At 43.8% G+C, this 24023-nt stretch overlaps 1 protein-coding gene across 7 annotated transcripts in view; it reads right to left on the bottom strand.

Moving 5' to 3' along the window:
• The window catches only part of SMARCD3 (SWI/SNF related, matrix associated, actin dependent regulator of chromatin, subfamily d, member 3), a 165910-nt gene that overhangs the window by 85813 nt on the left and 56074 nt on the right, over nucleotides 1-24023 (bottom strand). For 6 of the 7 annotated variants that reach the window (XR_010917562.1, XM_067535713.1, XM_067535714.1 and 3 more), the window contains 2 exons: nucleotides 16877-17088; nucleotides 13714-13756 (listed from right to left, as the gene is read on the bottom strand). Coding sequence is in view for 5 of the 7 variants with exons in the window: in XM_067535712.1 (XP_067391813.1) it covers nucleotides 13714-13756; nucleotides 16877-17088 (255 nt within the window). In the remaining 2 variants the exon portion in view is untranslated. Of the gene's footprint in view, nucleotides 1-13713; nucleotides 13757-16876; nucleotides 17089-24023 lie in introns of those variants that run through there. The other variant, XM_067535717.1, reaches the window with a different exon arrangement.

Here is a 24023-nt window from a genome sequence, read left to right as displayed (position 1 = left end):
TCTTCCAACCACACTCCCGCCCCACTCTGTCCTAGGCCCTGCCTCTGCTCCATCACAGGCCCCGACCCCTCCCGCACTTGGCCCGTTCACTGCCACTCCACCTCCCCACCACTCTCAGTCCCCCTCCTCTCTTACACACCCTCCTTCCTCCAGATGGCAAGCAACAGTGGGGGGGCTGAGTAGGGAGAGGGGAAGGAGAGACACAGCGGCGGAAAGGCCGAGCAGGGAAGTGTATGTGTGGAAGAGAGGAGGGGAGCCAAAATGGGGGGAGGGATGTGGCAGCAAACAGGCCAAATGGAGGAGAAGCAGGGTCACAGGTGGAAAAGGTGGGACTGGAAGCTGGCTTCTCCAAGGAAAAGCTTCACCCACCACCCATAGTCTACCCATTTAAAATTGCCAGGCTCCTGGTCAACTGCTCCCTTTGCCCCACCCCAGCAGCGGGTCTGCCACTTGATCACTCTTATCCACATGTTTGATGACATCTTCAAAGAATTCTAATAGATTGGTGAGGCATGATTTCCCTTTACAAAAGCTGTGTTGACACTTCCCCAACAAATCATGTTCTTCTATGTGTCTGATCATTCTGTTCTTTACTATAGCTTCAACCAATTTGCCTGGTACTGAAGTTAGGCTTACTGGCATGTAATTGGCAGGATTGTCTCTGGAGCCTTTTTTAAAAACAACATCACATTAGCTATCTACCAGTCATCTGGCACAGAGTCTGATTTAAGCAATAGGTTACATACCACAGATAGTAGTTCTACTGTTTTAGATCTGAGTTCCATCAGAACTCCTGAGTGAATTCCACGTGGTCCTTGTAACTGTTACTGTTTAATTTATCTCTATTGACATCTGAACCTTGGACAATTCCTGAGATTTGTCACCTAAGAGGTGTGGAAATCTCCCTCAAATCCTCTGCAGTGAAGATCGATGCAAAGAAATAATGTAGTTTCTCTGTAATGGCCTTATCTTCCTTGAGTGCTCCTTTAACACCTTGATCATCCAGTGGCCCCATGGATTGTTTGGCAGGTCTCCTGATTCTGATGTACTTTAAAATTTTTTTGCTGTTTTTGAGGCTCCTGGTAGTTGCTCTTCAAATTCTTTTTTGCCCTGCCTAATTATACTTTTATACTTGACTTGCCAGAATGTATGCTCCTTTCTATTTTTCTCAGTAGGATCTGGACTTTCACTCTTTAAAGGATGACTTTTTGCCTCCGACTGCCTCTTTTACTCTCTTGTTTAGCCATCGTGGCATTTTTTTGGTCCTCTTATTGTTTTGGGTTTTTTTTTTTAATTTGGGGTATATACTTAATTTGAGCCTCTATTATGGTGTTTTAAAATAGCTTCCATGCTGCTGGCAGGCATTTCACTCTTCACTGTTCCTTTTAATTTGCATTGAACTAGCTTCCTCATTTTTGTGTAGTTCCCCTTTTTGAAGTTAAATGCTACTGTGTTGAGTTTCTTTGGAATTTCCCTCCCCCCCACAAGGATGTTACATTTAATTAATTTAATTACATTATTGTCGGTATTATAGAGCGGTTCAGCTGAAGATATAAGAAGGACAAATGAAAGAACTCAGTTGTGAAAATTATCTGTATACACATAATCAGAACTGCTTCTTGTGCATCAGACAGATATGAGGAATGATGGACCCTTTAAGTCAAGACAGCTGGACATGTCCTGTGGCAACAAACAGGAATTATAGAGGCTATCTAGATCTTTATTCCACACCCATCGCCATGCTAGCTGAAGTAAAGGTCACTATACAGAATGTGAATCTTGGGATGTATTTGTTCAGTTTTCTTAAATCCTGTATGGAATGCAAGACACCTTTACTTTTTGGAAGTAGGAACTATTGGGAATAAAACTCTTTTCCAAGGTATTACTGAGGCACCACTTAAATTCTTCTAATTTAGAGAAGGGAGACCACTTCATCTCTCAGTACTCTCTTATGAGGGAGATTTGGGCTATGTCTACACTGACGGCGGCAAAGTCGCCACCATCAGATCAATTTATCTGGATCGACTGAGCGGTCAGTGAATACCCACTCAGTCGATCCAGAAGTCGACATTATTAATCCACCCCCGGAAGCATTCCCGTTGGCGCAGTGCAGTGAAGACGGCGCGCAGAAGAGAAGCACAGCAGTCGACGGGAGTTATGCAAGTTCTTTGTGTACTTTGTGTAACTCCCGTTAACTGCCGCCGAATCACGGAGGTAAGTGTAGACCAAGCCTTGGAAAGTAGCATAGAGTATAATTGGATGGTGTGTCTTTTCTGTGTGACTAAAGTAACTCCCCTTCATACCAGAAAATAAGATAAAAGATGGTCTTGATATGTGGCCTGGGATACGGAAGTTAAAAGGTTTGCCACTAATACCACTATAAGTCTCAAGCATCTTGTAAAAACAAACTATTGCTTCAGTGTTGAAGCAGTAGCACCACAATTAGGGGGCGGAAGGACCCGGCCTCTATTTCTGATATTTTCTTCAACTCTTTGAGAAAAATTTCTCTGACGTGATCTCTGGAAGCATCATTACTGAGGTTCTGTATTATTTTGACCTGACTTCCTTCAATAACACTCTGAAGATGATCTCTGCTGGTTGAGAGAAACCCAAAAACTTTGAGCTTTTTCAAAGTATTATCAATTTTGTAACTGGAAAAATTCAATCCTTCAACTGGAAGATTTTTTACATTAGCCTGGACATTAAGTAGCAGACTGGAGCCAGATATTCTCTCTCAAAGTGAGCACAACCAGTTGTGAATATGAAGTCATATCCACCATTCAGAGTGAGTGGTTTAACTCTTGCTTATTCTCAAATAGCCTTGGCTTCCTTCATGAACAGCTCTGGAAGGTGTTCAAGCAAAGTTGCTACCATGTTCAAGGGGCAGAACCCAGGCAAGACACCAGATAACTAATTATCTTTATCTGAATGGTAGTCGAAGAGTATGTCTTGCAGCCAAGGATTTCCCTCTTCCTAATATCTTGTCTGGAGTACCTATTTTGAAGCTCTACAAGGCTCTTTCTGACTGCAGATACCACAATACTTCTGGAATTGTGATGGTACTTGGTAAATCTTAGCAACATCTACACACCTTAACCCTGGAGCGAGTTTTGAAGCTGTCATTCTCAAGAGCCTCTGTAATTCTGCAGATCAGGACCGAGGCTCCCAGACTACTGCACTTGGCAGCACAGAATTGGGAGGAGGTGAGCAGCCCTCAGTGCTGAAATAACAGGTTCAAGACTATTTAGAAAGGCTGGACATACACAAGTCCATAGGGCCGGGTGTAATGCATCTGAGGGTGCTGAGGGAGTTGGCTGATGTGATTGCAGAGCCATATCTTTGAAAACTCATGGCAACTGGGGGAGGTCCCAGATTATTGGAAAAAGGCCAATATAGTGCCCATCTTCAAAAAAGGGAAGAAGGAGGAACTGGGGAATTACAGACCGGTCAGCCTCACTTCAGTCCCCAGAAAAATCATGGAGCCTGTCCTTAAGGAATCCATTTTGAGGCACTTGGAAGAGAGGAAGGTGATCAGGAATAGACAGCATGGATTCACCCAGGGCAAATCATGCCTGACCAATCTGATTGCCTTTATAATGAGATGACTGGCTCTGTGGATGTAGGGAAAGTGGTGGACGTGATATATCTTGACTTTAGCAAAGCTTTCGAGATGGTCTCCCACAGTATTTTTATCAGCAAGTTAAAGTAGTTTGGGTTGGATGAATGCACTATAAGGATAAAAAGCTGGCTAAATCATCGGGCTCAACGGGTAGTGATCAATGGCTCGATGTCTAGTTGGCAGACGGTAACAAGCGGAGTGCCCCGGGGTCAGTGCTGGGGCTGGTTTTGTTCAATATCTTCATTAATGAACTGGACGATGGGGTGGACTGCACCCTCAGCAAGTCTGCAGATGACATTAAGCTGTGGGGAGAGGTAGATACCCTGGAGGGTAGAGATAGGCTGCAGAGTGACCTAGACAAATTGGAGGATTGGGCCAAAAGAAATCTGATGAGATTTAACAAGGACAAGTGCAGAGTTCTGCATTTAGGATGGAAGAATCCCATGAACTGCTACAGATTGGGGACCGACTGGCTAAGCAGCAGTTCTGCAGAAAAGGATCTGGGGATGACAGTGGACGAAAAGCTAGATATGAGTCAACAGTGTGCCCTTACTGCCAAGAAGGCTAATGGCATATTGGACTGCATTATAAGAGCATTGCTCGGAGGAGATCAAGGGAAGTAATTATACCCCTCTGTTCGGCACTGGTGAGGCCACATTTGGAGTACTGTGTCCAGTTTTGGGCCCCCCACTACAGAAAGGATGTGAACAAATTGGAGAGTCCAGAGGAGGGCAACAAAAATGATTAGGGGGCTGGAGCACAATGACTTAGGAGGAGAGGCTGAGGGAAGTAGGCTTGTTTAGTCTGCAGAAGAGAAGAATGAGGGGGGATTTGATAGCAGCCTTTAACTACCTGAAAGGGGGTTCTAGGGAGGATGGGGCTAGGCTGTTTCAAGGTGATAGTAGATGACAGAATTAGGAGCAATGGTCTCAAGTTGCAGTGGGGGATGTCTAGGTTGGATATTAGGAAAAGCTTTTTCACTAGGAGAGTGGTGAAGCACTGGAATGGGTTATCTAGGGAGGTGGTGGAATCTCCATCCTTAGAGGTTTTTAAGGCCCAACTTGACAAAGCCCTGGCTGGGATGATTTAGTTGGGGTTGGTCCTGTTTTGAGCAGTGGGTGAGGTCCCTTCCAACCCTAATCTTCTATGATTCTAGAAGATCCTAAAATGGTCAAGAAGCAGAGATGCTGTGGATGCCACCATGTCATCATCTTTATTTGACCCATTAGATTCCTATGAATCCAGTGATTCTTCATTTGAAGATGGCAAAGATGAAGACTATGAAGGCTTCTTCTCAGAGGGCACATGGGTTGGTATTACAGAGGAGAGGCCCAAGAGGCTGATGCATCTTAGGTGTCTTCTTTCTTTGTGGCTCTGTGATGGTAAGGTCAGCATGACCATGGTGTACAAGCAGCTGAAGCACAGTGAGGTATTCAGCCATCCAGTGGGGCTGGAGAAAACTGCTGCCTGAAAGCCAGATGCTCATGGATTGTTCCAGATCAGAGACCCCCTCAGAGTGAGCCTCAAACTGCAGCTGATATCATGGTGCAGATGCTATGCTAATGTGAACTATGTAAGTACCTAGACATATACCTGGTGGCAGTGGGGTCGACACTGGGAGATCACCAATCTGGGAGTTTGTATCCTAGCTTAACTTCCTTGGTGCAGAAGGCTCAGGAGGAATACATAAATAAATATATAAAAGCCTGTTTAGCACAGCAGAGAAAGGAAAGGAAAAATGGAGGAAAGTTAGATTTTCCCTGGCAAGAGACCTGACTCACCTAATGCTTCCACAAGATCTGGTGCTGTAGCACATCCAGCAGGCTCACCACAGGCTCCAGAACCACATCCATTCAGTCTAAAGGATTTAGTGCCGAATAAAACTTCCTGGCCATCAAAATTCCTCATATCTAGGGAGGCTCTTGGCATCAACTCACTACAAGATTTGTGATGCCAGTCTACCTCAGAGTGAGAGAAAAGAAAGTAATTGAAATCATGGATCCCTTCCCCTCTGCTTCTCCAGAGATGCCTGAGGACTTGAACTCAATGGGTCAGCTGACCTCAAACTTCTGAAAGTAATTCAGAACCAAACAAATATTGGTTCCATCCTTTGATTTCCTTTTGGGCTTCTGCACTGTGGACATTGAGGATCCACCGGACAGAGATTCAGCCTGTCCTCAGAATAAGACCAGATGATTTTTAATATCTCTTCAAAAAGGAATAAACAAAGCCAAGATTCCCAATTCTAACAAGCCTGAGCACAAAGTTGGTGCACACCTGTGGGCAAATGAACCTGTCTTAGACATTTCAGACAGTGCACATATTGCTCAAAAGGCCAACATTTTTGCATTACAAGAGGCACAGCACTTGAAGTCCGACTTTTAGCAGCCATTGAACTAATTGAAACCAGCAGTCCTGAATGGCAAACTGTAACCTTGAGCATAATGAACAATATCTCAATACTCAATGCTACATTAAAGTGATCAAATGGAATGGAAAGGTAGTTGGGTTTGATGCTCCTTAGATATCCTTTATTCATATATTCTAATAAGCAAGGGAGTAGGCATGTGTCCCTAATGAACACTAGTTCAAAGATGGCTCTGTGATTGACACATCCCAGAAGTGTCCCATATAGAGAGTCTCATAACATGGTAAATGCAATTCACGATGGGCACTTATGATCACTGACCAATACCATTCAGACAAGCCTTGACCCTGTGAAAGACAATTTAATATTGCATGCAGTAGTTATGCAAGTGTTCACCACTCAGGTCAGAGTAACCAACCAGCCATGAGTAGTTCGTCCTAACTTGGGCATATCTATCCTGCTTATGATTACCTGCTTAACTAAATAAAAGCAGGCTCTAGATCATAAGTCTATAAAGCAGGACTACAGGAAGAGTACTAGGTTGTCAATCATCAGTAGTGCTTGACCGAAGGACTAATGAGGTTGATCCTGCAGCTTCTTTTCAATGAAGCACATTTCTTCACTGACAGCATAGCACCAATGAACCAAGCCATCTCTGTGGTACATATCCATGATTCATCTGGGAGTCCAGGGCTGTTATCAACCACAGAATTAGCAGAATAATACTTGTTTAAGTGAAAGTCAGCTCCAAGGAAAGTTGCAATTTTTTCTCCCCTCTTTGAATTATTTCTCAGTACACTTGTCTTTGAGAGGCAATGTGCTCAGTACAGGGAGTCAAGATTCCTTGCCTGACCTGGGCACTGATGCACTGTGAGGCCTCTGCCTCACATGCCTGACTCATTTTGGAGAGAAACAGGGTTTGAGAATGTCAGCACCAGCTGTAGACCATGCAGTAAGTAAAGGGTCAGGGAAATGTGCTAAAGCAGTAGGAGCAACACAGTTCATTGAGCCACCACAAAACCAACAACAGAAGTGAGAAACAGTTGTGACACTAGCAACCATGGGACTACATTGAAATCCAACAGAAGTGATAAATCTGGCACGATATGAGTAAGTGCCATAGCTGCAACACTTCCAGAGGCTGAACAGAGATCAGTTTTTCACACCCACTGGACAAGGGAATAGAAATGAGATGCAACTGCTTGCTAATGAACACTGATTAAGAATGGCCATATTGGGTCAGACCAGTGATCCATCTAGCCCAGTATCCTGTCTTCTGACAGTGGCCAATGCTAACTGCTTCAGAGGGAATGAACAGAAGAGGTAATCATCAAGTGATCCTTCCTGTCACCTTTTCCCAGCTTCTGGCAAACAGACAGAGACTAGGGACACTTCAGAGCATAGTTTTGCATCTCTGCCCATTCGGGCTAATAGCCATTGGACCTATCATCCATGAACTTATCTTGTTCTTTTTTGAACCCTGTTATACTCTTGACCTCTCAACATCCTCTAGCAAAGAGTTTCACCGGTTGACTATGTGTTGTGTGAAGAAATACTTCCTTTTGTTAATTTTAAAACTGTTGCCTATTAATTTCATTTGGGGACCCTTAGTTATTGTGTTATGAGAAGGAGTAAATAACACTTCTTTATTTACTTTCACCACAGCAGTCATGGTTTTATAGATTTCTATCATATCCCCCCTTAGTAGTCTCTTTCCCAAGCTGCAAAGACCCAATCTTATTTATCTCTCCTCATATGGAGGCTGTTCCATACCCCTCATCATTTTTGTTGCCCTTTCCTGTACATTTTCTAATTCCAATATATCTTTTTTGAGATGGAGCAACTAGATCTGCATGCAGTATTCAAGATGTGGGTGCACCATGGATTTATAAAGAGGCAATATGATATTTTCTGTCTTATTATGTATCCCTTTCCTAACGATTCCCAACATTCTGTTAGCTTTTTTCACTGCCATTGCACATTGAGTGGATGTTTTCAGATAACTATCCACAGTGATTCCAAGATCTCTTTCTAGAGTGGTAACAGCTTTTTAGACCCCATCGTTTGATTATCGACATACTTGTCTGAACTCATCTGGCCTTATTCAATGGCTCCTCTGGCTTACTGGGCTCAAATGTTTGATCAGACTGGTGGCTTTAGCATAGCTAGTAAGTAAAATAAGTCTCTTGTGCTGCCACTATTGTTCCCACATAACTGCATTTAATTAATTGTTATTATTTATTATTATTACTGACATAACATTTATAATGCAGTACTGCCTAGAAACTAGGTGGGGTTTCTAGAAACATATAATAAATGACAGTCCCTGCCCCAAACAGTTTATAATCTAAAAGACAAGGCTTAATAAGATAAACAAATGATAAGTGAGTTGGGGGAATGGGGGTAACAAATATGATAGGATGAGCACAATTCTTAGCCAATCAAAAGCAGTGATCACAGCTTACCCCCCCCCCCCAATCCAGCCATTATCAGGTTACAGTTGCTACAGACATTACAGGAGAGGTGAGTTTTGGTGGTGTAGTTGAAGGAGATGGTAGTTAAAGTCATGCTTATGGACAAGCTCACACAAAAAGATGTACAGAGAGAAAAAGAGAGGGCCAGGATAGAGCCCTAAAGGAACCCCATCAAAAGAGGGAGAGATGAGGAGGAGGAACTACTCAACAAGACACTGAAGGAGTGATCCGAAAGACAGGAGGAGAACCATGAAAGAATAGTCATGAAAGCCAACGGATTACAGGATTTTGTGAAGAAGAGCATCGACTGTAGTGTCAAAGTAGCTGATTGGTCAAGAAGGACGAGTATGAAATTTGATCAGGAGGAAGTCAGAGACCTTAGCGAGATCAATACATATCTGTACTGTGAGGAGAGGAACTAGAAGGAAGTGGGAGATGAGGGCAGGATGAGAAAAGTCAAGAGATGGGAGGGGATGGGGGTTACTGTGGCAGGTGGAGGGGTTAGAGGAGGATAGCAGGAAAATAATCTCAAAGTGTGTGACATGCAAGAGGGGGAAGAAGAGAGCGTGATGGGGATGGGAGAGGTCACATCAGGATTCACAGATTCAGAAGGGCCTATAGGAACCATTATGATCATCTTGCCTGATCTCCTGCATAACACAGGCCTGATAATTTCATCCAGTGATTCCTTCATCCAGCCCATCACTTCCCGCTGAGCTAGAGTGCATCTGTTAGAAAGAGATGCCCAGGTCTGATTTACAGACTCCAAATAACTAAGGATCCACCTTTCCTTAGCTCAGTTGCTCCAATGGCAGGTCTCTTCACTGATAAAAAAAATGTGTATCTTATTTCTAGTCTGAATCTGTCTAGCTTCAGCTTCCAACCAGTGGTTCTCATTTTGTGTTTGTCCGTTGGATCAGAGAGCACTCTACTATCAGAAATCTTCTCCTCATAGAAGTATCTTTAGACTGTGATCAAATCAATTCAATTCTGCATGGGCAAGGAAAAGAAGTGCTTTAAGAGGATTGAGAGTATGACAGTCCATCAGTGTGGAGAAGGAGAGTTTGACTAGGAAGACAGAAGACTGGAAGGAGAAGAGAACAATTTTGTAGCAGAGAAAGTCAGCATGATCCATAGGACTTTCATCAGAGAAACTCTGCAATATGGCAGCAGGAGCAATGGAAGTAGATGCTGAGGGAGAGCCAGGTACAGGGGTTGCCAGGACAAACCCTGTGGTGTATGAGTGAGGCAAAAAAGTCGGGTGGTGGCAAGTGCAGATTGGAGGAAATCAAGGATTGGAGTCAGGAGAGCAGAGGAAAGGAGAAAAGTCATTGACACTGATGGATTGGAAGTCTCAGAAGAAGTACGTAGTGGATTGAGGGGAAGGAGGAGATGTTGATATTGAAAGAGATGAGCCAGTGGTTGTAGAGAGCTAACTCTGTGATAAAGAAATCAGAGAGTTGCGCTTGGTGAAGAGCAAGTCAAGTGAGCGGCGGTTATGGTGAGCAAGTCAAGGTATGTCAATGAGAGGAGACAGGTGTCTCTGGGTTGTCAATATAGATTATGAAGTCAACATGGATGGAGGTGGGAAACTGTGATGACAGGAAAATAGAAAGACAGGAATGAGAGTCAGAGAAGAAAGTAGATGACAGAGGGGGGGAGGACAGAAGAGTCAGGTGAGTGCTGCTCAGGAGAGAAGGAGTGAAAGACTGGAGGCAAAGGAAGGGAACATGACACCCCATCAAGTTCCTTTTGGGACAATTCAGGGCAGGAAGTTTGAGAGAAGTAAAAGAGAGAGAGGCTACAGAGGCTGTTGTCAGATGGTGGATCCAGGTCTTGAGAGCCATGAGACAAAAGGGAACAGAGGATGAAGAGGTCATGGATGGCTGTTATCTTTTTTGAGATGGAACTGGGATTCAGAGAGAACAGGAAAAGGCAAGGAGGACATGAGAGCAGGTGGGAATGGTTATAAGGTTTAGAATCATAGAATATTAGAGTTGGAAGGGACCTCAGGAGGTCATCTAGTCCAACCCCCTGCTCAAAGCAGGACTAACCTCAGCTATATCATCCCAACCAGGGCTTTGTCAAGCCTCAGCTTAAAAACCTCTAAGGATGGAGATTCCACCACCTCCCTAGGTAACCTATTCCAGTGCTTCACCACCCTCCTAGTAAAAAACTTTTTCCTAATGTCCAACCTAGACATTTGAAAGGGAAAGACCATGAGGTGGAGGTGATGTGGGGGAGAGGGTCGGGATAGAGGAAGGAACAGATCTGAAGTTAATGTTGCTGAATATGACCCACTAATCTCTCAGCTTTCTAATGTTGCAATACATCTGCCTGTGTGTCACACCAGGCTGGGCTGGCTGTGTGCAATTAAATATATGCAAAATCAAGAACAGCTCAGGCAGCTAACAATGGTAGCAGCTGTGCTGGCTCTCGGCAAAGAGAAGCACCAAGCTCCAGCACTGACTGGCTGCAGTGCAGGCTTAATCAGAGCATCTGTGTGTCCAGGTGGGTGTGATCTGTTTTCCCTTTCTCCGGTCTCTCTGCCAAAGCCACTGTTGCAATCAGCAGCCTACACTGAGGAAACCACTCATTCTCAGTACTTCTCCCCGCTCCTTATTTTTAAGGGTGAGTACAATTTATTTTGAGATTTCCCTCAACCTCCAGGAAGCACTAGCTGCTAGTGACTAGCAGAAAGGCAGCAAAATGGCGAAGGAATAACTGAAAAGTATTTGTCACATACTATAGGTCACACAGTTGGTGGGGCAGTCCATATCCAGCCACTGATTGGCTAGAAAGTTCTCATGAGATTTGGAAGCATGAACTGTGCATGCTTCCAATAGCCACAGCTGGAGATTTTCCATTTGATGGAAGAGATTGCATTTATGCTATTCACCAACCCCAGGAGGGAGAGAGAAGGGAAGAGGAGAGAGGAAGTCTAGGAAAAATGAAATTACACAGTTAGCCTGAGATTACACCCCATTGGTGCTATCACCAGTTCAGATGCACTGGTGGAAGCCATTTGTAGATGAAACAGGCAGCTTCTGGTGCTTTTATCACACAGTGATAAAAACAGTGAAAACCATACTTTGTCTACACTAAAGCTCCCTTTGGTGCTACCACGAGTGCAGCTTTTTGGCAAAATTTCCTACTGTAGAAAAGGCCTTAAACATCACTGAATTACCAGTAATTTAATAAACAAAGATACAAATCTTTTGTTGCCAGTGGAGTGAGTTCCATCTGGTTCATCTGTAGGAGCTATGTGCTTTTGTTTTGACAGGAGGAAATGCTGCCTTTAACAAACATGGGAATAACTTCTATTCTCACCACACAAGGCAGAAGGGTCGCCCTCAAAGATCTCTGTATTTGGCACTGGACGATTGCTTCTGGAATACTGTGTCTAGTTCTGCGGTCGACAGTACCAGAAGGATGTTCATAAATTGGAGTGGGTTCGGAGAAAAGCCATTAGAATGATTAAAGGATTGGAAAACATGCCTTATAGTGAAAGTCTCAAGGAGTTCAATCTGTTTAGTTTACCAAAAAGAAGGTGAAGGGGTGACTTGATCACAATCTACAAGTACCTTCATGGGAAACAGACATCTGATAATAGAAGGTTCTTCAGTTTAGCAGACAAAAGTACACCAAGAGCCAATGGCTGGAAATTGAAACTACACAAATTCAGACTATAAATAAAAAACAAGTGTTTAACAGTGAGGGTAATTAACCACTGGAACAATTTACTAAGTGTGTGGTGGATTCTCTCTCACTGGACGTTATTTAATCAAGGTTGGATTTTTTTTTTCTAAAAGATATGCTGTAATTCAAATGGGAATTAATTCAGGAAAATCCTATGGCCAGGACTAAATGATCACAGTGGACCCTTCCGTCTTTATAATCTATTAATCTAAAATGGGTGTGGCCCACAGGGGACCAGTGTGCGAAAAAGACATAAAACTGAAAGAATATTGAGTTTGAATTTCCCTTCTGGGACAGGACAAGTCCCCTGCGGAGCAGAGATATGGCTCTAAAATGAAAAATTTGGAGCATGTGAGTATCATGAAGGTCCTGGGTTTAATTGCCGCCCAATTCCTAAAGCAGCAACACCTGCAAACCGCATAAATTCTAAGGACTAGCATATTAGGCCTGGGCTCTTTCAGAGAGGGAGGCTGCAGAGAAAGAGTTCAAAGTTGTGGAATGGGACACCTGGGTCTCATAGGGGCCAAGAGAGGATTAAAGTGTTGGAATGGTTGGGACCATGTATTTAGGGGGGAAAAGGAAAGGCTTGGAAGTTGGAAGGAGCTAGGAACAAATGCTAGCAAAGGGAAGAGAGGCTTATTGAGGAGCTGTGGGAGGGTTTTGAGTGCCATCAAAGGAGCACTGGCATCTGGCATGAGGAGTGGCAGCAGAAGGGAGACTGGTATCAAGTGATTGATACTATGTTGTTTGTCGTGAAAGCTATAGTTTGTCTTTCGGGGCCAGATGGTTGTTTGGGGAAGCATAATCAAGGAGGAAGACTCTGGCCTGAGGTGATATGAAGGTTTTGCTCCAAAGGAAGGTGGGGGCAATTCAGGTCAGGGCACTTGTAATGGGGTTTGCATGATAGCTTAGAAGTAAAAGGATGACAGCAGAGAGGAGGCGTTCAGGGGCTTGCGAAAGGAAGTTGGCAAGTTAAGCAGTGGGAAGGAAGTCAGTCATATCAGGTGCATGTAGAGGGCCACACAAAGACAGCTAAACTAATTCTCAGGGACACAAGAGTTAATTTTCTGGACAATGCAACCCGTTTAGCCCTGTTGTAGACATTGATTAATCCAGTTTACTCCCAAGAGAACAAGGTTGAAAATCAGGAGCTGAATGAACTGGGCCACTGTAATGTAAGAAGCCCATCTCCTGCAGGCAGGTGTTGAACTCTGAACCAGCTTTTGACTACATGCAGAAACATTGATTTAAAACCCCTTAAAAATCCAGAGGGCACAAGTGCCTAATTGTGTCCCTTGCAGCCCACCCCCATGGCCCTCCCTGCATGCAGTCGTGTCAGCACGGCTAACCCTTCACATGAGGACACAGGCCGAGCTCTGCTCCACACTTCCAGCCCCAGCACTGGCCTCACTCTCTACACTTTTGCCCAGCAGGCTACTTACTTCTTAATGAGATATCTTTAAACAAAAAGTGAAAGTATTTGTTAAAATCCACCTGATTAAACAAAGGTACTGAGCTGACTGTGAAGTGAATAGGAAATGAAAGTGACTCACCCTCTGAGGGAGAATTTTGTCAGCCATCTTCCTCCTCTTGGCACTGTACATTTTTTAAAGAAAAAAAACACGTTACCATGGTGACAGATCTAGGAGTAACGAGGCCACCTGCTAAATTATCCTGACATCTCCACATGCTGGTGGCACAGCTGTGGATGTATCCACAAAAGGGTCTCACCCATACCCAGTACCTAGGACCCCCTCTGTCAGCCACTTCAAAAGGTGGGGGTAGCTAAGAAAAAAATCAGGGCTATCTGTCACGCAGCTTGGAAAAATGTCTTCAAGTTCTGTGATCAGAGGGTCTTCTATGGTATAGGGCAGCAGTGTGTGTGTGTGTGAGAGAGACACCTATGAATACATTATGAATGTGAGTCCATGTAAGAGCATTTATGTAGGATTGTGGGTAGCCATATGTACGTATGTACATACATTTGTGTGTATATACATATGTGGATACTTGCTGGTGCGTGTGTCTGTTAACTCATTGTTCAAACAGATATGCTCATGTGCGTCCATGCATGTCCGTGTGTGTGTGGTATGTACACATGTGATTTACACAAGCATGTGTGTATATGTACAACGGTGGGTGTGTGTGTATAAATATGTGCACGAACATATATTATGCACAGATGTGTACACACACACACACACACACACACACACTCGCGTATGCACACCTGTATGCACAGAAGGCACGGTGATGTCATAGGAATCAGGCAAAGGCAGTGTCCCTGAATTTTGACTTTAAAACGCACACTGCTGGTGCCCATTAAGCTATTTTCTTGCAGTCTCAGAAGTTCAGAGAGGAGAAACTTGGCCCCCCTCTGCTCAGGGGAGTGACACTTCCACCCCTGGAGCAGGCGATGAATCAGTTCATCTCTGGGAGGCAAATGGGGAAGAAGGAAATCGCCCTCCCCTGCCAAGCCCTGGGCGGCTCCTGCCCCCCCCCCCCCCCGTTCCCATTTCTCCTAAGAGGCTTCCTTAGTTTCTATTTCCCCAGCACCAACATTTTCACCCGTATCCAGAGGCGGTACACACCCTTCCTACACTCACTAGCCATGTGTCATCTTCCTCCTGAGTGGGGCCTGGGATATAAACTGACCCAACCTCCACTTCCTTATGCCCCGCTCTGGATTTGGCACCCATCTGCTGGCCACATGGGCAAGACACCCTCTTGGGACAGTGGCCCCTTTAGGAAGTGGGGAATGTTGGCATGGACACATTCCATGGCAGTTGATGTGAGAGATGAGGGAAGGGTTGGTGACTCAGGCTTGATCTGGGAGACAAGGTGGGGGGCAAAGGAGGAACTAGTGCCTCTGGCCTGGCCAAGGAGGGAGGAGCTAGTGACTCTGACTCAACCTAGGGAGCAGCTGGAGAAGGAAAAACATCCCAGAAATGACAATTAAGGAGGCGATGCCACAATAATTGCAAGAGAGAAACAGTCACTGAGTGAGCAAAAGCCTAAAGGAAATGGAAATGTAGGGGGCAGCCTTTGAGGCTGCTGCAAGTGCACAACTGGCATCCGTTCCCCCAGAGCCTCATAGAGAACAGGAGATTTATCCCCTCTGCCTACACCAGTCCTCCCATGACAAGGATATTTACCCCCGCACCCCGAGCCTGCCAAAGATGGGAGGGGAGTTAGCACTGGAAAAGCAGAGGAACTTCTGAGAAGGGGACAAGAAAGGGGAAGAAAACTAGGGTAAAGAATACAATAAACTCCATCGAGAGAAGATATGATAGGGAAAACACAGAGAGCATTTTGGTGCCTCCTGCAAGGCTTCAGGTGAGCAGGGCTCTCTCACTACAACAGAAATTATCACAGGGTTTCAAACTGGAAGAAAAGTTGAGGATCAGAGGGTGTTTCCTTCTGCAGTTGGGGCAGCAAACAGACTAATTCCCATATGATGATCCTTGGGAACTGACTAGTGTCTAAGGTTTATCTGGGTCATCAATAGGGGCACATAACAGGAAATTCACCCTCCGTATTGGAAGGGTAGAATCTGGTTTGCATAGTTCATGCCAGATCTCCTGGAGGATGCTATGGAATGAACTCTAGCTAACACTGGACAGGGCCATCTTGACACCCAAGTAAATGCATGCTGAGTCCACAGGCATTCCTATTCCACTTACTTTTAATCCACTAACACCCTTGCTGCTGGGGCCCTTCTTGGGTGCACCCCAGATGTGTGGACATTCCCAGTGCACATTCCTAAAGCTCACTAGCTGCTCCAGTGCATATACCCCAGACTCACAGGACCTGCTAGTACTCTGGACCTAGAGAAGCAGATATTACATGCAACCAGATGTACTGACACCACTAATGCACTGCCTGAGCCTGCAAGTACCCATAATGTTTGACTACAGATGTGCAGATGCTGCGAGTGTGCCACAAGCATTTATCAGCCATAAATCCAATCTGAAGGAATTGGCTCACATTTTGCACATTCAGAATCTGATCAGTTCTAATCATTTCTGCTTTTTAAATAGCAATTATAACTATTATTTAATTGCCAAAAGTGCACTGGGCATTGTACGAAATTAAAGATGGGCAAATTCTGCCAGAAAAGTACATACACCTCGGAAATCCCCCCCCCCCCCCCCCCGTAGTTAGTTACTTTCTGTAAAATTTCATTAGTGAATTTCACTCATGTATGTTTGTCGACAGTGAAAATCTCATGAATACTTGTGCAAATCTATTTTGCACTATGCTCATGGTACAAGTATTCACATGACCAAGTTGAAATCTCTCATTTGCTTGCTCCTGTTTATATAAAATTCAGTTAACTAATCAGGGAGCAGAAACATTATGCAACATGGGTGACCAGTCATACACCAACCCCAAGTCAAAATGAGTAGTTAGCATACGCTCTATAAACTGAATACAACTAGACCCCAAAGCCTGAAACATGCACCAAACATTCTATTAACTTCAAACAACAAGAAAATTAATAAAAATCCAGGTCTGTTCAGAGACAATTCACGAACAGATGAAAAACAATTTATTCAGTACATTTGCATTGTCACAGTCCCTGCTCCAAGCAATGTATAATCTATAAAATCTGCTGATTTGTTGCCTACATGTTTAAGATTGTCACACAGTTGAAAAGGAAGCTAATTCTTCTTCCCCAATTACCCTCCCATTCTTCCCTTTTAGTGCACTCACCTCCGGGTTCGGGTCTGAGTTGCTTGCTGTTGCACCTGCTGTTGCACCTGCTGTTGCTGTACCTGCTGAGGTGCTGTACGCTTTCGTGTTGGTTCCATCACTGTTTGGGGCATTCCAGGGCGCACTGAGGGGCTTCCAACATATGGTGAGCCTGGGGGACCCATTGGAGCCCCCTGATGGGGCATTCGAGCACCTGATGGCATCCCAGGGCGCTAGAGAGGAAGCAAATCAGAAATAAATGCGTTTGGTCACAGTTATTGCAGCAGCAAAGGTGTTGGAATGAAAGTAGAGTAGAGACCAGCAATTTTCCAAGCTTTGGCCATTCTGATAAGCACCAGTTCAACAGGACAAAGTGATGAAGTCTGGCCTGGCACTTTCTGGTCATTAGAGAGAGGAACCTGATAAGACAATAGGCTAGAGCGGAGGGGATAGTAAGGAAAAAGATTGGGGTCAGCAAGACGTTGAGTGGTGAGGTGTGTGATGGTGACAGAACCAGGCCACATTACTGCAGCATTATTTTTTGGGCTGACCATATAGGTCATATAGAAGCAACATGCTGTGGTCTACGTGATAATCAAGACTGATGATGAGACCATATAACACCAGCGACCCTCACTTTACCCTGACTACAGGGCTGCAGTGATCAACAGGGATACAATAACTGGCAGTAAAGGTGAAATATTAAAGGGCTGGAGGCAAGGAGTTCTCTATCAAAAGCCTTCCACTTCAGGATATACTATCACCATGGACCAGAATGAGCCTATAAAGTGAGAGGATGTGGCTACAGGAAAGAGTCATCTCTTTGATCAGGCCTCCTCTAATAACAGAGAAACATGAGGACTTGATAACATTCCCTTAGGAATGCTAAAATTCCCTGACATCTCCATGGACTTCAGTGGCTTTGGATCGGACCGTGAGATCAGTGCTGTACAAAACAGAGAATAAAGTTAGTCCTAGCCCTAAAGATCTTACAGTCCTCCAGGAAAACCATTAAGATTATTGGAACTGGAAAAGGTACAGAAAAGGGCAACAAAAATTATTCGGGGTATGGAACAGCTTCCATATGAGGAGAGATTAATAAGACTGGGACTTTTCAACTTGGAAAAGAGACAATTAAGGGGGTATATGACAGAAGTCTATAAAATCATGACTGGTGTGGAAAAAGTGAATAAGGAAGTGTTATTTACTCTTTTACGTAACATAAGAACTTGGGGGCACCAAATGAAATTAATAGGCAGCAGGTTTAAAATGAACAAAAGGAAATATTTCTTCACACAATACACGGTCAACCTGTGGAACTTAGAATCATAGAATCATAGAATATTAGAGTTGGAAGGGACCTCAGGAGGTCATCTAGTCCAACCCCTGCTCAAAGCAGGGCTAACCTCAGCTATATCATCCCAACCAGGGCTTTGTCAAGCCGCAGCTTAAAAACCTCTAAGGACGGAGATTCCACCACCTCCCTAGGTAACCCATTCCAGTGCTTCACCACCCGCCTAGTAAAAAACTTTTTCCTAATGTCCAACCTAGACCTTCCCCACTGCAACTTGAGACCGTTGCTCCTTGTTCTGTCATCTGCCACCACCGAGAACAGCCTAGCCCCATCCTTCCTGGAACCCCCTTTCAGGTAGTTAAAGGCTGCTATCAAATCCCCCCTCACTCTTCTCTTTTGCAGACTAAACAAGCCCAGTTCCCTCAGCCTCTCCTCATAAGTCCTGTGCTCCAGCCCCCTAATCACTTTGGTTGCCCTCCGCTGCACTCACTCTAACTTGTCCACTTCCTTTTTGTAGTGGGGGGCCCAAAACTGGACACAATATTCTAAATGCGGCCTCACCAATGCCGAATAGAGGGGAATAATCACTTCCCGTGACCTGCTGGCAATGCCCCTCCTAATGCAGCCCAATATGCCATCAGCCTTCTTGACAACCAGGGCACACTGCTGACTCATATCCAGCTTTTTATCCACTGTAACCCCCAGGTCCTTTTCTGCAGAGCTGCTGCCCAGCTCATTGGTCCCCAGTCTATAGCTGTGCATGGGACTCTTCCTTCCTAAGTGGAGGACTCTGCATTTGTCCTTGTTGAACCTCATTAGATTTCTTTTGGTCCAATCCTCCAGTTTGTTTAGGTCACTCTGTATCCTATCCCTACCCTCCAGGGTATCTACCACTCCCCCCAGCTTAGTGTCGTCCGCAAACTTGCCGCAAACTTGCCGCAAACTTCTTTGCCAGAGGATGTTGTGAAGGACAAGACTATAACAGAGTTAAAAAAAGAACTAGATAAGTTCATGGAGGATCGGACAGGTTGGTCAGGGATGCAAAACCACGCTCTGAAGTTTGCCAGAAGCTGGAAATGGCTGACAGGATGGATCACTTGATGATTCCCTGATCTGTTCATTTCCTCTGAAGCAGCTGGCATTGGCCAGTCGGAAGACAGGCTACTGGGCTCAATGGGCCATTGTTCAGAGCAGTATGACCATTCTTATGTTCTTAAGATGAATCTCATTTTAAAACCACAATTTAAAACAGGAGAGCTCAGCTCAAGTCTTGGACACATCCAACTGTTACCTTTATTTCTTATGATAGATAAAGCACCTGCTCCTGCTGCAGGTAGTGGGCAAGTGTATAAAATAACAGTCCAGGTGAACAACAGCAAAGCCAGCAGTTTAGTCCACACCTCCAGACTAACCAGCCAGCATACTATACCAACCTCCCCACCAACACCAAACCTCACCAGGCTCCCTGCTCCTCATAAGCCTTAGAAAATAGCTGTTCCTTAGATTTCAAGGGGCTGGCTGCATTAGAGAGATGGCAGAATGGTAGAGTGAAGGTAGGGGTGGACAGTAACAGAAAATTATAGGAGGGCTTAGAGGCAGGGGCACAGATAACCTTTGCTTGCACTGTTAATGGGAGGGGGACAGAGGAGAGAGCAGCTCAGAAGGCAGAGGGGGCATGGCTAGTACGTGCAAATAGGGCTGGTGTGGGAACTGATTGTGAGAGCTGCAACTGGGTAAAGGAAATGGAAGAGGCAGTAAACTAGAAAAAAAAAAGTGATCTTTGTATAGAGCTGAGAATTTCTTCAGCTGTCCCAGCTTGTACCACTGGCAGAGCCACAAACACAGTTATGACAACCCCTTGGAAACTATGGCTCTCTCTTCCATTAAACACCCCACCCCCCAAACCCAGCAGTCAGCAAAAGCAAATGGCTATAAATACTTCACACTAAATCTTTTATTTAGAGTCTCCTGTTGCCTATCAATCAACAAACTGTGGCTGCCTTCCAGCAAGGAGAAACTGGACTGTGGGCCCTGCTGTTGCCTGTCAATCACCTCATGACAGCTGACTGCCATTCAGAAGAGACCGGACTATGAGCTCTGCTGCCCCGTGCCCAGCTCCCTCTACATATACATAGTCATTTTTCTTGTTCTTTTCAAAACTTCTCATTTTTCGAACTCTACATTATTGAAGAGCCAGGGTTGAGTGCTGTATTCCAGGTGGAGTCCCGCTGGAGCCCTATAGAGAGGGACAATGCCTCCCTGCTCCAGGGGGACTCCACCTAGAATGCAGCACTCAGCCCTGGGTTTTTCAATAATGTAGAGTTTGAAAAATGAGAAGTTTTGAAAAGAACAACACAAATGACCAAATGTACAGAGAGAATGACTTACAAAGAAAGTGTAAAGGAGTAAAATACAGCTTGGCTGGGCAAGAGCATCCAAGGTGGTGGCAGGTCATGATGGCAACCTACTAATAGCTGAAGGATGTGAACACCCACAAGGGAGAAGACGTTGGTAGGGTGATATGTGGTGGTATAACTAGGATTAACATAGCGAAATTAAGAAAGGGTAAATATAGACTGTGTATTAGGGAACACTGCCTTTTGGTAAGATGTACCTGTCAGTGCAAGAGTCTCCCAAGGAAGTGGTGAAAGCCCAACTGATAGCAACATTTAATATTGGACTGGAACAAGTATAGGGAAAAGGGCTGTAAATAATCCTTTATAGCCTCTCCTCTACTTAGAATCATAGAATCGTAGAGTTGGAAGTGACCTCAGGAGGTCATCTAGTCCAACCCCCTGCTCAAAGCAGGACTAACCTCAGTTAAATAATCCCAGCAAGGGTTTTGTCAAGCCACAGCTTAAAAACCTCTAAAACTTCCAGGACAACTATAGATGAAACCTAAGAGACATTGCCTTCTCTAATGCCTATGATAGAGTTACCAAGTAGAAATTTCAGTATTTCAATTCCCACTGCTTAGTATATCTCACTTCGCTGATTTCCAGCAAGCATTCTAATACTTCAGTTCCCTGCACTTATCCCATGCCCTATAATCAGAGACCACGTATTCCAGGATTCCACAGCTGTGGCATTTGCTGCAGACTCCACCCATAGCTGCATATTGTGCAGCACAATCTAAAATCTTTCATGCACAAAACATTGTTTCTAGGATTGTAAGTCATTATCTAGACGATAGGTTTTTTGAGGCAGTGATCATCTTTTTGTGATATGTGTGTACAGAGCCTAACACAATGGGATCCCAAATCTTTGATGGGAGCCTCTAGGTAATACAACCATTCAAATAAACAAATAAATAAATAAATACCTCATATAGTTACAAAGAAAACCAGTACCACACAATGGTAATCAGTTAATATACTGTCTGTCTGCCGACTCAAGAAGACATCAGATGTAAGTGCTCCATGCACCTCACTCTGGCTTAACTACAAAATGAATGATGTCAGTTTAAATTGCAATGTTATTAAACTACTGCATTGCTGAGGATTATGATCAAACTACACACATAGCTCATGTCCCCATAATTGGAGGACCCAGTGCCAACTCTACTTATCAATTTCATTCATACAATTTAAGGCCAGAAAGGACCAACAGATCATCTAGTCTGACCTCCTGTTTGTCACAGGCCATTAAATTTCATCCATTGGATCATGTTATACCTCTCTCTCATAGAATGAAGATCCCATTATCAAATATTTGTTTCCCACATATGACTGCCCTATCCTCCTCATTATTTACCACTCTGCCAATCTTTATGTCAGCCACAAATTTTATCCGCAGTGATTTTATAATTATTTCCGTATCATTGATGAAAATGTTGAATAGCTTTATGTTCAGTACTGATCCCTGCAGAACCCTACTAGAAATACCCCTGTTTGAAGATGATTCCTTATTGATGATTATTTTTTGAGATCTATCGGTTAGCTAGGTCTTAATCTAGTTAATGTGTGCTTTATTGATTTTGTATAATGCTAATTTTTTAATCAGAAAGTCTTAAGGTACTAAGACAAACATCTTACAAAAGTGTATGTCATCCGCATAGTTAACTTTATTAAACAACTTTATAATCTCATCACAAAATGAAACTGGATTTTTTACAAGACTTATTTTCCATAAAATCATGTTGACTGGCATTAATCTTGTTCTTTACTGATAGAATCACATATTTGTTTTCCCATTATTTTCCCACTGATCCTGCCTGCCCTTTTTAAATATTGGCAGAACACTGGAACTCTTTCAGCCTTCTGGAATTTTCTCAGTATTCCAAGATTTATTAAGAACTAACATCAATAGGCCAGAAGTCTCCTCAGCCAGCTCTTTTACAATTCTTGAGTGCAAGTTTGATTATTTAACAATGTTTATTCCTAGCAGATGTTGTCTAATATCCTCCTCAGTTACTGATGGACTGGAAAGTACTTCATTTTCCTCAGATGACAGAAGTACATCATTCTGTTTCTTTCCAGGTGCAGAATATTTTTTTTTAACAATTCTGCCTTTTCTGCATCATTATTTACAAATTTATCCTCTCCATCTAGTAATGGGTGTATACAGTTGCTTGGATTTCTTTTGTCCCTAATACACTTTAAAAACTCCTTATTGTCCCTAACCCTGCCAGCCCTCACTTTCATCCAGTTTCTATACTTCATAATTTCTGATGTTTGCTATCTATTTCTTTTTTATTCCTAATTACTGCCTTCAATTTACCACTGAGCCAGAATGGGCTTTTAGCCAAAGTTGTTCTCTTTCTTGTGGAAACATGGTGTTCTGGCCATCTACTTACCTCTTCTTATAGAGCTCCCAATTTTCATTCACGCTTTTCTGTCTAAATTTTTTCTCCCAATCAGTTTTGCTCATCATTTTTCTCAATTTGCCTAGCACATATTCCAGGTTTCTGTTTTTCTAATAACCCAGCATAGAAATTGCCATAAAGAACCAAGCAGTGATCCATCTATTCCAATACCCTGTCTCTGAGAATGGCCGAGACCTGATGTTTCAGGGAAGGTGCAAGAAACCCTGCATTAGAGATATGGACTAACTTGTCCAAAAGGGAAGTTTCTTCGTAGCATCAGGGAGTCTGAGATTAGCTTATGTCCTGAAGCAGAATGTATATCCCTTGTTTAAAAAAAAAAAAAAAAAAAAAGTACCCTATTGAATATAATTTTATATTCTCATTACCCTTGTAACTGTCTCATCCTTTTTAACCCTATTATGCTCTTGGGCTCAATGACATATTGTGGCAGTGAGTTCCATAGTCTGGTTACATGCTGGGAAAAATTTACTTTTATCAGTTTTGAAAATGTTGCTTTTTAATTTTGTTGAATGTGCCCTTGTATTTATATTATGAGAAAAGGTAAGAAGCATGCCTGATTTACCTTCTCTATACTATGTGTTATCATGCAGGGCACTAGACTAGATGACCTACTGAGGTTCCTTCCAGTCCTACATTTCTATGATTTTGTATCACTGTCTTATCCCCTCCATTTCATTTCCTGAATAAACTGAACAGTTCTCGTGAGGGAATCCGCAGGAGCGGTGCTCTGGGACTATTCAGGGTGAAACCAGGCAGGACTCTAGTGGGGGTGACTCTTCCCCCAGGTCCCCTCATACCAGTGCAGCCGCCTCCTGAATCCAGATTCAGAGCGTTCAGCACCCCTATTCTGCCACAAATCGCCATGGAGGGGACACCTGGGGAGCTCTTACATGCCCCAAAGGGGCCATGCATCCCAACTTAGAGTTAGAAGCGATTCACAGCCAGCATGGAAATCAGAAGGGTTTATTAGTCCTCTGGAACAAAGTGTAGAATATGCTTTGTTAGCACAGGAATCAGAAATGTACAGTAACGACTATCTGGGAAAGTTC

Source organism: Emydura macquarii, unplaced genomic scaffold (genome assembly GCF_026122565.2).
Source record: "Emydura macquarii macquarii isolate MOO-44397 ecotype Brisbane River unplaced genomic scaffold, CSIRO-AGI_Emac_v2 contig_3511, whole genome shotgun sequence".
NCBI classification, from domain to species: Eukaryota; Metazoa; Chordata; order Testudines; family Chelidae; genus Emydura; species Emydura macquarii.
This window is presented reverse-complemented; position numbering and strand designations above follow the sequence as displayed.